This window comes from Aspergillus udagawae (genome assembly GCF_001078395.1).
Source record: "Aspergillus udagawae IFM 46973 DNA, scaffold_2, whole genome shotgun sequence".
NCBI lineage: Eukaryota > Fungi > Ascomycota > Eurotiomycetes > Eurotiales > Aspergillaceae > Aspergillus > Aspergillus udagawae.
Genome location: NW_025091265.1, coordinates 3,958,177 through 3,970,609, shown reverse-complemented (window position 1 = coordinate 3,970,609; position 12,433 = coordinate 3,958,177). Strand labels below are relative to the sequence as shown.

The following is a 12,433-nucleotide window of genomic DNA, read 5'->3' as shown; positions in this document are numbered from 1 at the left end:
CTTGGCGATTAATGACCTTGACGAACCCATACCCGTAGAATTGATTGGCCTAGAGGCATTCAAGCAATTTTATTTGCATTTAAAATGATCAATAGAGTCCGGAATGCTCTCGTGCTGTCAAGTAATCGTATCCACATTTTCTTCTGTAAGAATCGTTCAGGTCTGCCATTGATCCAGCCATAGTTGAGACATCAGACTCCCAAGTCACATGCCGCGCGCAGCAACCCCGCAAAGAAAAAGTCTCCGCCAAACGAAGCGTCACATCCCTCATCCACTGTTGTTATAATGCCGGTATGTCTTACTGCTCTAGTTTTCCAATATCCTTATCAATGGAACTAATACTAAAGTAATGACAGCTCATCGTTCTCTCAGGCTATCCCTGCTCCGGTCTCTCGCACCGCGCCCAACAGCTCGCCTCGCTTCTCGAGGCGACGCAAGATGAACTCTTCAAATCCGGCGCTATCCCCGCCTCGAGACCTCGATACAAGATACACATCGTCCCAACGCATGATCCCTCACATCCAAGGACCGTGTATGACAATGCGAGGACGGAAAAGGAGGCGCGCGGGGTCGCATATGCGCGGGCCAAGCGTGCATTAGGCCGAGATAGTTTCGTGATTCTTGATGGGATGAATTACATCAAGGGGTATAGATACCAGCTTTGGTGCGAGGCAAAGGCGTTGGGGACGACCTCTTGCGTCGTAAGTTTACAATTTAACTCCGGTCTTTGGGCGGAAGCTGACCTGGAATGTTGAAGGTGCACGTCGGGACCCCTGTCGATCAATGCATCGCGAACAACGAAGCCAGGATACGTCGTCGGAATGCGCAACAGGAGAAGTCTGAATCGCACGACAACGAGGAAAAGGAATCATCGACAACAGAGGCAGACCCACAAGTCGAAGCGCAACCCAACAGCCCTTCTCCCACCGCCGAAGACACCGAAGAACCATACCCCCCCGACCTCCTGAAGAACCTCATCTTCCGCTACGAAGAACCCAGCACCCACAGCCGCTGGGACAAACCCCTCTTCACTGTCCCCTGGAGCGACCCTGAACCCCCCATCGCCGAGATCTGGACCGCCCTAACCGGCATCCCGCACCCATCCACCTCCGCCGACGCTGAGACCCCCGTCACAACTCTCACAAATGCCCTTGCATCCAACGCCCTCCTCTCCGACACAGCCAGCATCAACACCTCCGCCACAGCACGCACACCGCGCACCGCTGCGCTCCAACGCCCAAAGATAAAACCCCACCAGGCCACCGTCCAACCCACCGCAACGGACTCCTCTGCCCTCTACGCTATGGAGAAATGCACCTCCACCATCGTAACTGCAATTCGATCCTACACACTCACCAACCCCTCCGCCGAGGCAGCGCTAGCCCAGAGTCCTGACGCCCGCGGCATCGCAATCCCCATCCCCGAGGCGTCGGCGCCCATCTTCATCCCGGCGCACGTGGCAACGTCAGGCACGACGGACGAGCTTGCCGGTGCGGGCGGTATCCTTGCTTTACCGCGTCTGCAGCGTATGCGGAGGCAGTGGATCGGACTGAATCGGGCGTATGTTGGGGGCCATGCGTCGGCTGTCAAGGGTGGGCTGGCGCCTGACCAGGTTGGAGATGCGTTTGTGAGATTCCTGAATGCGGAATTTGCGGGGGAGAGCGGAGTTTGAATTGAAACGTTTTCTCTTCAGAGTTTCTGCCTTCAGAGTTTCTGCGCGGCTTGATTTGTTCTGGGTAGTTCATCGCATTGCATAGCTTGTTGACTTTGGTAGATCGAAAAGTCGTTTAGTTGGATGATTTTATGACGAGTGATGATCCGGATATAGAGATAGACAGTAAATTATCGTCATTCTGAACTGAACGCTTACTTCTAATCAAATGAAGAGGATAATATCAACAAGAGTTTACTATATGGACTTTTGAAGAGTGTATTCACATCGAATCAAAGCGAACATCAAGATCAAAACAAACAGACTATAAACAAAAAAAGTCTAAGCTAAGTAACCGAAAAAACAATGCTTCATTGACAAAAGCCTGCCCGTCTTTTTATTTTGTCATGACCAGCCGTCGAAAGCGCTGGGCAGCAGAAAGCCCACCCCACCACCACGAATACAAAAAATTGTTATACAAAAAAAAGAGTATCCAAGCACCCCTATAAGGAAAATCAGGAAGTAAATAAGGAAGCGAGGAGCGTCTCTCCCCCGATGACCTGGGTCATCTTCGGCTCTGGCTTCCGAGGAAGCTGGCCGTTGGGCCTGTGACGAGACAGCCGTGCGTCAGCATGTTTGACGCTGCGGTCGTAACTGGTCCGATATGGATCCAGTAGTCTGTTCAAAGAAAGAGCTCTCAAAGCAAGACGCTCCGACACCGATGGAGGTATGGCGAGCACTGCGAAAACCCTTGAGCGTGGAAGAAAATCCTGGGGACACAAACAGCAAATCCAATGGTCAGAATGGAAAGCTTTCCGGGGTGTGTCTGTGATTTTTCCATGCATGGAACCTGCCTCCCGAGCACTGAGAGGTCAAGGTAACCATTGATCTCCGAGAAGGAGAGTCCACAAGAGGGAAAGAAGCTAAGAAAGAAGGAACTCAGATCTGGAAGTGCATTCATGCGGGATGTCCGTTGGAAAGGGAAGAAGTCTGGCTGGCTTCGATGTGGCGGTAGTTCAGTCCCAGAGTGATCAATTCCTGGAGGCTGGCATTGACCTTGTCATGCATGGAGGAATCCTGAGGGGTGATGTTGCTGAGTTCCTCGAGCAAGCGCGCGCGGCAGTTGTAGTAGTTCCTCTCGGCATTCTGGAGCCTCTGGCTGTGGTGGCTTGCGGTCTGCTGGAGAGCCTTCAAGGTGCTGGTCTGAGAGTGCGTGGATCTCGTCCGCTTCATTGTCTGCGCACCAGATGTACCTGTGACTCTCCGCTTGCGCCCGCTTGTCTCTTTCTTTTTAGGAGCGGAAACGCCAGAGGGAGAGTGTTCTGGAGAGCTAGGTCTCTCGGAAGAGGCGTAGTCGTGAACACGACGCATGTGGTCAAAGAGGTTCCATCTACGGGGGAATCCATATCCAGGCACAGATCTGTCGCATCCTTCGAACAGGCAAAGGTGAGGGTTATCACCGTGACCGTGGAATCCATGGGCCTCGCGCTCATGGCGGAACAGACAGGCATTGGATGAGAACTGCAGCTGAGCCTCCATGCAGGCAGGGACCTTGCAACGGTAGGGCTTCAGGTGGGAATCAAGGTATTTGCTGTTTGACTTATCAGCGATTTGAACACTAGAACAGAATAGTCGGTTCACACTCACTGGTAAGCGCATTTCTGCGTGGTCGGGGGGTGATTGCAAGGTTTCTCTCCATTGGCGAAGGGGCAGTAATATTTTCCATCACTGTGGGTGGCGTAGGAATAATATGGGTGGTCGCGAGGATTCCGCAAATCTGTGTTCTCCTTAGACCTCTGCCGAGAGGGTTCCCTGGCAGGGAGAGGTGGGAAGAATTCCTGTTCCTGCTTGACCTGGGCCTGGGATGATGGAGATGATGTCTGCAAGGCAGGTCTGCGAGCATTCTTGGTAGGCCTGATGGTCCTGCAAACGAATCAATATTTGGCTAGATCAAACATCATGCAAAAGTGCTCACCTGTTTGGATCCTGTTCACTAAGAGGCGGTGTGAGAGGGAAGAGAGGATCTCCCAAGTTGATTCCCTGACTCCCAAGTGGCGTGGCAGTGACATCCTTCAACATGGCTTCTTCGTGGGTCATAAAAGTTGGGTATCCTGGATGGGAGCAAGAGGTGGTCACGGAAACATCATTGCTTGCTTCGGTCAAAGGGGGAGAAACAGGCATTGGCTGGAAAATGTTGCTTGGGAGGTGATCCAGGGAAGAAGGGTGGTAGTTTCTGGTGTCTGCTAGAATGGAGTTCCATTCATTGGTGGTGACCATGTGGCAATCTTCAGCATGAGAACTGTGTCCAACGGAAAGAGCATCATCAGGAGTGCAGGGCTGGGTCCCATTCTGGCCACAGGTATCATTATCATATGCGGCAAAGTCCACAAGGGAAGAATAATGACTGAAGTCATGTGCGTGCGAGAAATCCAGGTCATTATGGTCCCCAATATCCTGGAAATCGGATCCTGACTGGTAGATAACATCGCTTGGTCCCACGGTGGTAGGCAAAAGCTGCTGAGACAAAGAGAAAGAAAGCAGTTGCACCTCAGGTGTTTCTGGTTTGCTCGATGACATAACACTGTGGTCAAATGCATCGGCATCATGCAAAGCCCATTTCAGGTCGTGAGGGGTTCCATGGCCATGATGTGTACTGGAGCACAACGAGAAGTTATCCTGGCTTGAGAGTTCATCATCCTGGATCATTCTGGGGGCCGTATTTGAGATTCCTTGGGTTTGCCTGGTCTGAGAGATCTGGTCCATGTTTTGCAAAGCTGACTGGGACAGAGAAACCCGCTCGGGGTCATTCTTGACACTGCAAGACATTGGGTTTTATAGGTCCAGCTATGACTGGAAAGCAATCAAAGACAAGCACTAGACTGAAAGACAACTGAAGTCAGTAATCCACCTTCATTCACGAACGTTATAGTATAACACATTGCATATAAATAGAAATCGAGAGTCCATCCTAAAGATCCAGTCGATGTCCTGAAGCGCCAGTTTAGCTCTTTTGCAGACGTTGCTGGGAAGTTGGCCGTAAAAAAAAGGTCAAAACAGGGGCACCTGGAAAGAGTCGATGGCGAGTCCACTTTAGACGAAAGTCGTCGTTCCGGCGTGATGATCATGGTCACTGAGATGAGAGAAAAGGTCGACAGATGTAGAGTCAAGGGAACGACGTTTAGCTAATGCTACACGTCGTCGGATCTATCCTGCGGGAGGCCTGTTCATGTCGGTGATGTTATCCAGAGGAAGTCTTGGATGAGACTACAATGAATTGAGAGCGGGTAAATCCAGGATTCAGGTGAAGTGATGGTCCCATGAAGGTCGACTCTCAAGAGTATGTGATTCCTTAGGCACTATTCAGAGATTCAGAGATCCAGAGGTCCAAAGAACGGAGTTCATAGAAGCATTATTTCAAGTTATCCCAGGCAGGTAAGGCAAAAGTCCAGTGAAGTTCTCCAAGGCAGAGATGTGAAGGTCCCAAGGTAAGCTTAAAATCCTAGTCTCGCTCCAGGATTGAAGTGAGAAGTCCTTAGCAGGGCAAAGAAAAACGACGGAAGTCCATGGCAAAGTGACGTGCAAGTGTGCAACATTAAGCAACACTTGTGTGTCCAGTCTGACAGCGGCTGCTGTAGACGTTTGTAGTCCAGTGGAGTCATTATTCAAGAGACTGTCATGTGACAGTGAAATCCAGCAGGGAAACTAAAGTCCGGGAGTCCAGGGAGCCAAGTCGGGCGAGGTATGTAGTTGTGAAAGCGGTCCAGATTTGTCGCACAGTGGCCAGGTCAAAGGGAAGAAAAGGAAAAGGAAATAAAGAAAAGGGAAAGAGAAGGAAACAATCGAGGGGTCTACCTGTTATCTGTCGATGATTTGTTCAGACGAAAGCCTGGGAGTATGGACAAAAACAGAAACAACAGTCAAAGCAGATCCTATCCGGGCGGTGGTATGTATTCCAAAAGGCAGTCTGGGTTGTTTGAAGCCAGGGTAATGGTTTTCTTCTTTCCAAGATCCAGGGTTTGGAAGCTTGCGCAGTATCGGAGAGAAGAACGAAAACGAGAACAATTAAGCCTTCAAAGCGAGATTGGCAGTATTGTATGAACTAGGTAGCTGATTTAAGAGTCGATTTGACAGCGAATCAGAGAAGAGAGATGCAGTCTCTTGAAAGCCTAGGGTATCAAAATGGAAGTCGGCTGCCAGGTCTGAAGCTGGAGATGAGAATGGTGAGATCAGAAAAGAGAAGATCAAGAAGATTTGGCTTGAGGGGGGATCAACGGCCTTTTTAGACCTCGTCCCATTCAGGACTCAGGAGGCGCAATTAGGAGAGGGGCAAGCAAAGTGGGCAACAGCAACGAAAAGACCGTCCAAGCGTGAGGCCGGCCTGGGATCCTGCAGCAGCCAACTGCCTCACTGGCACTATCGAGGCCGGTGATTCGATCCTGCAAGAAGAGGATGGTGATTTCGGATGCAGCTGGCGCAGCGCCAAGTGGTGACGACGGTGGTGCCATCTGCCAATAGTTCCCCCTTTCGACTGTCAATCATTACAGTTTTTGACGTGGCAGAGACACTCGCGTCTCCAAAAGTGGATGTATCATATTTTTTTTCTCGTTCAATCGTCGTTATTTCGGAGTAATTTTGGAACTTTTATTACTGGGATATTCGGAAGTTCAATATGTAGCGGTGAAGCGGAAGTTTAAAAGACGTGCTCCATTTGCGATGGCTGTTTCTATTGGCCATGTACCACTCTCAGGGCTGCAGACTTGCATCATCCGTCGGTTCCTTCTCGAACAAACATGACGCACTACGGTGTCGATTGGATGAGAGCGTCTCCCGCCTTTCATCTCGTGCAGGGTGAGAGATTGCGGGAGCCTTCCAAGATTTCCCTCAGCCTGCCACATATGGAGCAAAAGATCCTAGAATTAATATAATGCGACTCATGCGAGAGGGAGAGTCAGACACAGCGACAAGGTCACAAGCCCACAAGGGAGAGGATACGGCATTGTGGATAGTCGCTGATACCGTCCCTGATCAGCCCACAGCCAGTGAACGGTGGCTGATGGAACACGCCGATCAGCCATGATGACTATCGGCTGCCCCTTTGTGCCCCGCTTTCCCTCGTGAACATCGCCAAAATGTCAGAAACTCATCGTTTGGATGAGACGGCAACACGTCAAATTCTCCTACGCATCGGGGAACTAGGATAACTATCTTCCACTGCAGGTAACCAGGGGATAGTTGGCAGTTTCACCCCTCATGCAGCCTCACTATGTGCAGTCATTTGCTGCTGAAGCTGCTCAGCCTGCAAAGAAACATCAAAACCGCTGTCAGAGAGCGCAAACAGGATATTGGAAGGGTGAGCAGAGTGCATTTATCTACGACCGTGCATCGTCAGATTAGAGAATCCACATCCTACTGGTTTGGGCTGCAGCGTAGTCGGTCCAGGTTGGGCAGCAATGCATGAGACTGGAGTCGGAGGGAGCCTAGCCCTTCATTTGTATCTACAATTTTTATTTTCGCACCTGTTGACGAGGATTATTAGCAACTCATCAAAAATAAATTCTCTCTTGAGAAACATGAACAGTATGAGCAGCGCAGACGGGAGATTTATCAGATAGGGGTGAAAGATGGTAGAAGGTTGTCGTTCAGCAATCCGAAGATTTCAGTTGAACTATGCTTATTGGTAATGGTGATCATCATGTGATGGACACAACAGGTCCTCGCATCATCCCGTCCAGCTCAAATTGAGTGCGAACATAGTGGGGCACTTTCGAGACAATTCTCATGGAAAGGATAATTGGTTTATTGAAAAATGGAAAAAAGCGCTTACCTTGTCATTTTGACGCTGAGTCGTCAGAAGGCACGCACCGATTTTCTGAGCAGTGTAAGTATAAACGATTGTGCCTGCATCTTTGCACAGGCAGAGTAGCTATAGTGCAATCTTGTCGCCATCCATTGGGCTGGTAGATGCCACAAGCGTGCAGAAATTGTTGAGATTGATTTGGACCATGTACGGAGTAAGAAGGGAACGAACTTCGCTCTGTGCGAAGACTCGGTTTTGAGAAGCGAGTTATCACGTGATAATTTGCACTGTTTGCTTAGCCCTCTATTAGTTAATCTGGACCTCTTCGTAAATAACCACTGTAGAACTCGGTGGCTTTGCGTGACCTTGGTTCTCGTACTGTTCAAAACCGTCTCCCGGGACGGCCCGCTCCCTTCAGAGGATTTTTTTGGGTGAGCCCGGCGAAGACGGAAACCTACGGAAATACCCTTGGGAAGCCCTTCAGAAAGCTTAACGGCGTAGATAAGACCTTTTGTTCATACAACGATACATGCCCAATAGACAGAGTCAGATATCAACTTCACCTCCAGCTCAACGTCTGTACTGGCGATAGAGACTTTCATGCACGTAATAGCCTAACCATTCATCTGGGACCAACGACGACTGCCCGTGAGCTTCAAGGCCCCTTACTTGGTGCTCAAATTCTCGTCATGAAAGTCGCGATGGATCAACTCCGTTTAGCTCCCGCTTCGCTGCAAGTCATTTGGGCAACAATTGCACCGAAGCAGACAGTACACTTCTGACTTGCACGATTGCACATGGCCATGACACGCAGCTGCTACAACAGTCCCGCGATGTCACTGCCATTTGGGGACTATGTCCACTTAGACGTCCACCATACGGAGTAGAGTTTTTGCGATTTGCGTCTTTGGACTATATACAGTCTGCTCGTACCAGTTAGCTGCCATTATTACTGTCTACCGCATACTTGAATACGATCAGTCTGGCAAAATGGTATTGGAAACTTTAATGAGGAATGTTGAACTGCGTTCCGCTATCACATGACGGTCTGGAGATTTGGTACGGCCTCAGAGCACCTATCCAGAGTCTCTACAATTATCTCTGGACTGTCGTCTGCTCATCTACTTGCCACATATTGCAATGAACTGGACAGGGGGTCGCTTGCAACGGCATTCGAACAATCGCTCCAGCAATCTTGCTAGAAATCAAAAGCAGAAGTTTGCAAAATCAAGACGGAGAAGCGTAAAAGATTATCGACAGGCTCCATCGCTCATTGAATTTGTCACTTTTGGCACATCGCTTCAGCCAAAGTCCACTGGCGACGAGGCTCAAAGGCATGGATTGGCTAGTCAGGTACGATTCTTGCCCTTCGAACCCGACGATTTTCTGGCTCCATAACGGGTGAGAGAATGTCCATCCTCCGGATCTGCAGCTAAACTGTGTGTTTCATATAGGCTACGGTTAATTCCTCACTGTCACGGCTAGCTAGGGATCCCTCAATCTGTTCTGAGCAAGTGAATAACTCACAGCCGCCCGATCGCATAGAACATATCAAGCGTCAATTACTAGAAACAACAGACTGGGCTGCTGTCGGAGCTGCGCGGCCTCTCAGGATCTCATTCACACCAGTCGAAGAGTTCGAGCACTTTGGCAAAAGACGAAGATTAACTGAGGCTGACCGAACGAGATTAGCTACCATGGAACACAGGGCTGTGCCATCTGAGCTTAACAAGTCTCGCAGGGCTCCTCGACAGGATATATCGTCGGATCGACTTGGAATCGAAGGTTTAGAGATTAAGATCAATGGATGGCTGTGCCATGCTCGCGGAGACATTCCCAAAAAGCGTCACGAGAACTTCTCCTCACAACCAATGCTCCTTGATAGAGAGGTATCAGGCGGCCCCGATCAAGGCAGGGATCCGTCAGCGCAGCCATACAGTGATGCCAAGGCGAGCGTAAGGGAAGACTCGGATAACAAACCACTATATTGTCAGAAGGAATCAGGAGATCATAAGTCGTCTACGCATTCTGTTATCACCCCACGATCTCGTCTCTCAGAATCTGTCATTACCAATCCGATAGCATCCAGCAGGAACGACAGTGGACTGATCCAGACACCCGAGTTTCTGGGTCAGGATTTTGGACCGTCAACCTCGACGTCCTTGAGGTACCATGACAGCAACCGAGTCCATCACTCATCCGGGTCAATCATCCAAAATCACTTCACGATTGACGATCAGATAGCTGCCGAGAAGGAAAGATGCTTGAATGCTGGGATAATGGTAAGGACATTTCCAGACCGCCATCGAGGCCCGCAGCCTGAACAGGGGTCTTTTTCATATCCACCCTGCCTCGATCAATCATTCGGTCATCATGAGCATGAACGTGCGGCGGCAGCCACGCAGTCACCATCTGGATGGCTTCCCGAGCCAAGGTGCAGTATACGACGTCCATTGAGCCAGAAAGCCAAATCCCTTCTTCCATTCGGGTCAGTTATTCGGAAAGACACTGCCTGTGGAAAATCACGGATTGGACAGTATATATCACCGATGGTGATATTCGGGCAACCTATAGATGTTGCAGCGGATCAAGCAAGTGATGGGACAACAAACTGGATGTCGATTCCGAGGAACTCTGCAGTCAAGGAGCCGGAAATCACATCGTTAACTGACAGTCTCGCAACATCGATCTATGAATTTGCCAGCCAAAGTCCAGACAATCGGACGGACACCCTAGGCTCCTCACGGGTCAGTCATATAGGTATTGAGCATAATGAACCAGCCAATATAATTGACAGAATTTACACTGGAACTCCAATCTTTAGCAACAGCAACCCTGGATCCGTGCGCAGCTTCTCTGTAGCCCGTGCTGACAGAAATGCAACCCCAACCACCTCGGGGCGTTATCCAGAATTCGAAAGTTGTACTCCGGAACACAATGAACAAGGAGCTCAAATGGAACCATCGCCCCAAATATTCGGGCAAGAAATGACAGATATTGCCGCACAGACTTTACTCACCTCATCCTCGCCTGATCCTCTGTTGTTATACGGAGATCTCTGATATACATATATATATCCTAGAACAGTTGGGTGACTTGAACAATGCGACACAGCACCTACTGTTGTGAAACAGACCACATACTATAGAAATATATCATAGAATCAGTTAAAACAGGGTAATCGAATTGAGCCTAGTTACCTTGTAGAAAAGACGAGAAATAGCTGGTCACATGCGCGATGTATTTGCCCTGCGGTCCTGCCCTACTTTCCCTTTTTCGGATGATAAGACCGTAACGTGACCGATAACGAACAGCTTCCATTGCTGCCTCAGCTTCCAACCACCTCATACCTGCATTGACAGTCCAACATCACACTGCGCTCTTTTATCAAGAAATTATAGGCAAAACATTACTGCATCAAACCGAGAACACATACCCACATACCCATGCACTACCTAACCAGCCTCCTCCCCCTCACCCTCCCCATCCTCTCCGCAGCATCCCCGCTCCGCCCCCATGAAACAGAACTCACCCCTCTCCCCCTAATAATCTGGCACGGCCTCGGCGACGACTTCCAGCGCGATGGCATGAAAGAAGTTGCCGCGCTTGCCGAGTCCACAAACCCCGGAACCTACGTGCACCTCATCCACCTCGGCGACACCGCCAGCGCCGACCGCCAGGCCACCTTCCTCGGCAACATTACCGAGCAAATCGCCCTCGTCTGCAGCCAGCTCCGCGCGGACCCGATCCTCTCGACCGCCCCGGCCGTCAACGCGCTAGGCTTCTCGCAAGGCGGCCAGTTCCTGCGCGGGTACGTCGAGCGCTGCAATGACCCGCCCGTCCGCAACCTCGTCACCTTTGGCAGCCAGCACAACGGGATCGCCGAGTTTCAGGAGTGCGCGTGGAGCGACTGGATCTGCCGGGGCGCCGAGGCGCTGCTGCGTGCGGGCCGGTGGTCGAGTCTCGCGCAGTCGCGGTTCGTGCCTGCGCAGTACTTCCGCGATCCGGAGGAGCTGGACGCGTACCTCGAGCACAGCAATTTCCTTGCGGACATCAATAACGAACGCGTTCTGAAGAATGAGAGATACGCTGAGAACCTGCGGGGGTTGAATCGCTTTGCGATGTACATGTTTGAGGATGATACTATGGTGAATCCGAAGGAAAGTGCGTGGTTTGCGGAGGTGAACAGGACGACGGGCGAGGTGACGCCGCTTAACCAGAGGCGGTTGTATAAGGAGGATTGGCTGGGGTTGAAGGCGCTGGATGAACAGGGAAAGCTGGACTATAGGACTGTTCCGGGTGGTCACATGCAGCTAGCCGAGGAGACCCTGGAGAAGGTCTTCAAGGAGTATTTTGGGCCAGTCGAGGTGGAACTTCCTCCGGATAATGCCCTACTCAAGCAGACTGGCTTGTAGACTGAGCGGGTTTACTAAATGCTCGGTTGATTGTCTACCCTCTGTGTTGGAATAACCGCGTTGACGGGGCTGTGAAGCATCGATGTTTGTAGTTATATATACCCAGACTTCCCTGACAGTTGCTCACTTACATCATTCAGAAGCCTTGCAAATATGTATATTTCCCAATAAATCTACGTACATACAAGATACCATTTCCCGCCTATTCACATGAAACAATAAATGGGCCGGCTGAGCTACCCAACCATGGTGTGTTCTGTGATCCGGCACTGAAAGAACAAGGAGAAGAGAAAAAGTAACGGGGTACTCGGAGCTAGCAAACTCTATGAGCAGATGTCGATACAAGATACACGAATGTGCCATAACGGAGCCAAGACAGACAAGAGAAATCGCCTAGTAGATCAAAAAAGGGTCAGAAGAGAAAGTTTTGGAGAAAGGAGGTGCTATGGCAATGCAGTTCGGAGAATCAGAGAAAGGTATAAGATTATATGCATGCTAGTCGGCATAGTAGAGGGGCGTGTCGAGGGGCCCGAACGCCAAGAGAAGAAGTAGAAAGGTTGTGCAAGAGGA

General features: G+C 50.3%; 4 protein-coding genes across 4 annotated transcripts; 3 read left to right on the top strand and 1 right to left on the bottom strand.

Annotated features, from left to right (window-relative positions):
* Window positions 1-285: 285 nt before the first annotated feature.
* Window positions 286-1,672, top strand: Aud_003694 (putative RNA polymerase II Elongator complex associated protein Kti12; the record flags this gene model as incomplete). Its single annotated transcript, XM_043288641.1, has 3 exons — window positions 286-291; window positions 357-701; window positions 758-1,672. 3 exons carry the CDS (start codon window positions 286-288, stop codon window positions 1,670-1,672), a joined length of 1,266 nt encoding a protein of 421 aa, XP_043144576.1.
* A 936-nt stretch (window positions 1,673-2,608) lies between these two features.
* Aud_003693 (putative C2H2 finger domain protein) lies at window positions 2,609-4,477 on the bottom strand (the record flags this gene model as incomplete). The annotated part of the gene is made up of 3 exons (XM_043288640.1): window positions 2,609-3,242; window positions 3,299-3,574; window positions 3,627-4,477. The coding sequence occupies 3 exons, from the start codon at window positions 4,475-4,477 to the stop codon at window positions 2,609-2,611; spliced, it is 1,761 nt and encodes a 586-aa protein (XP_043144575.1).
* Window positions 4,478-8,588: 4,111 nt separating this feature from the next.
* Aud_003692 (uncharacterized protein) lies at window positions 8,589-9,730 on the top strand (the record flags this gene model as incomplete). Its single annotated transcript, XM_043288639.1, has 2 exons — window positions 8,589-8,801; window positions 8,903-9,730. Coding segments are annotated over 2 exons (1,041 nt in total), but the record flags the coding sequence as incomplete, so codon positions are not given.
* Window positions 9,731-10,894: 1,164 nt separating this feature from the next.
* Aud_003691 (palmitoyl-protein thioesterase family protein) lies at window positions 10,895-11,863 on the top strand (the record flags this gene model as incomplete). The annotated part of the gene is made up of 1 exon (XM_043288638.1): window positions 10,895-11,863. The coding sequence occupies one exon, from the start codon at window positions 10,895-10,897 to the stop codon at window positions 11,861-11,863; it is 969 nt and encodes a 322-aa protein (XP_043144573.1).
* Between the last annotated feature and the right edge of the window lie 570 nt (window positions 11,864-12,433).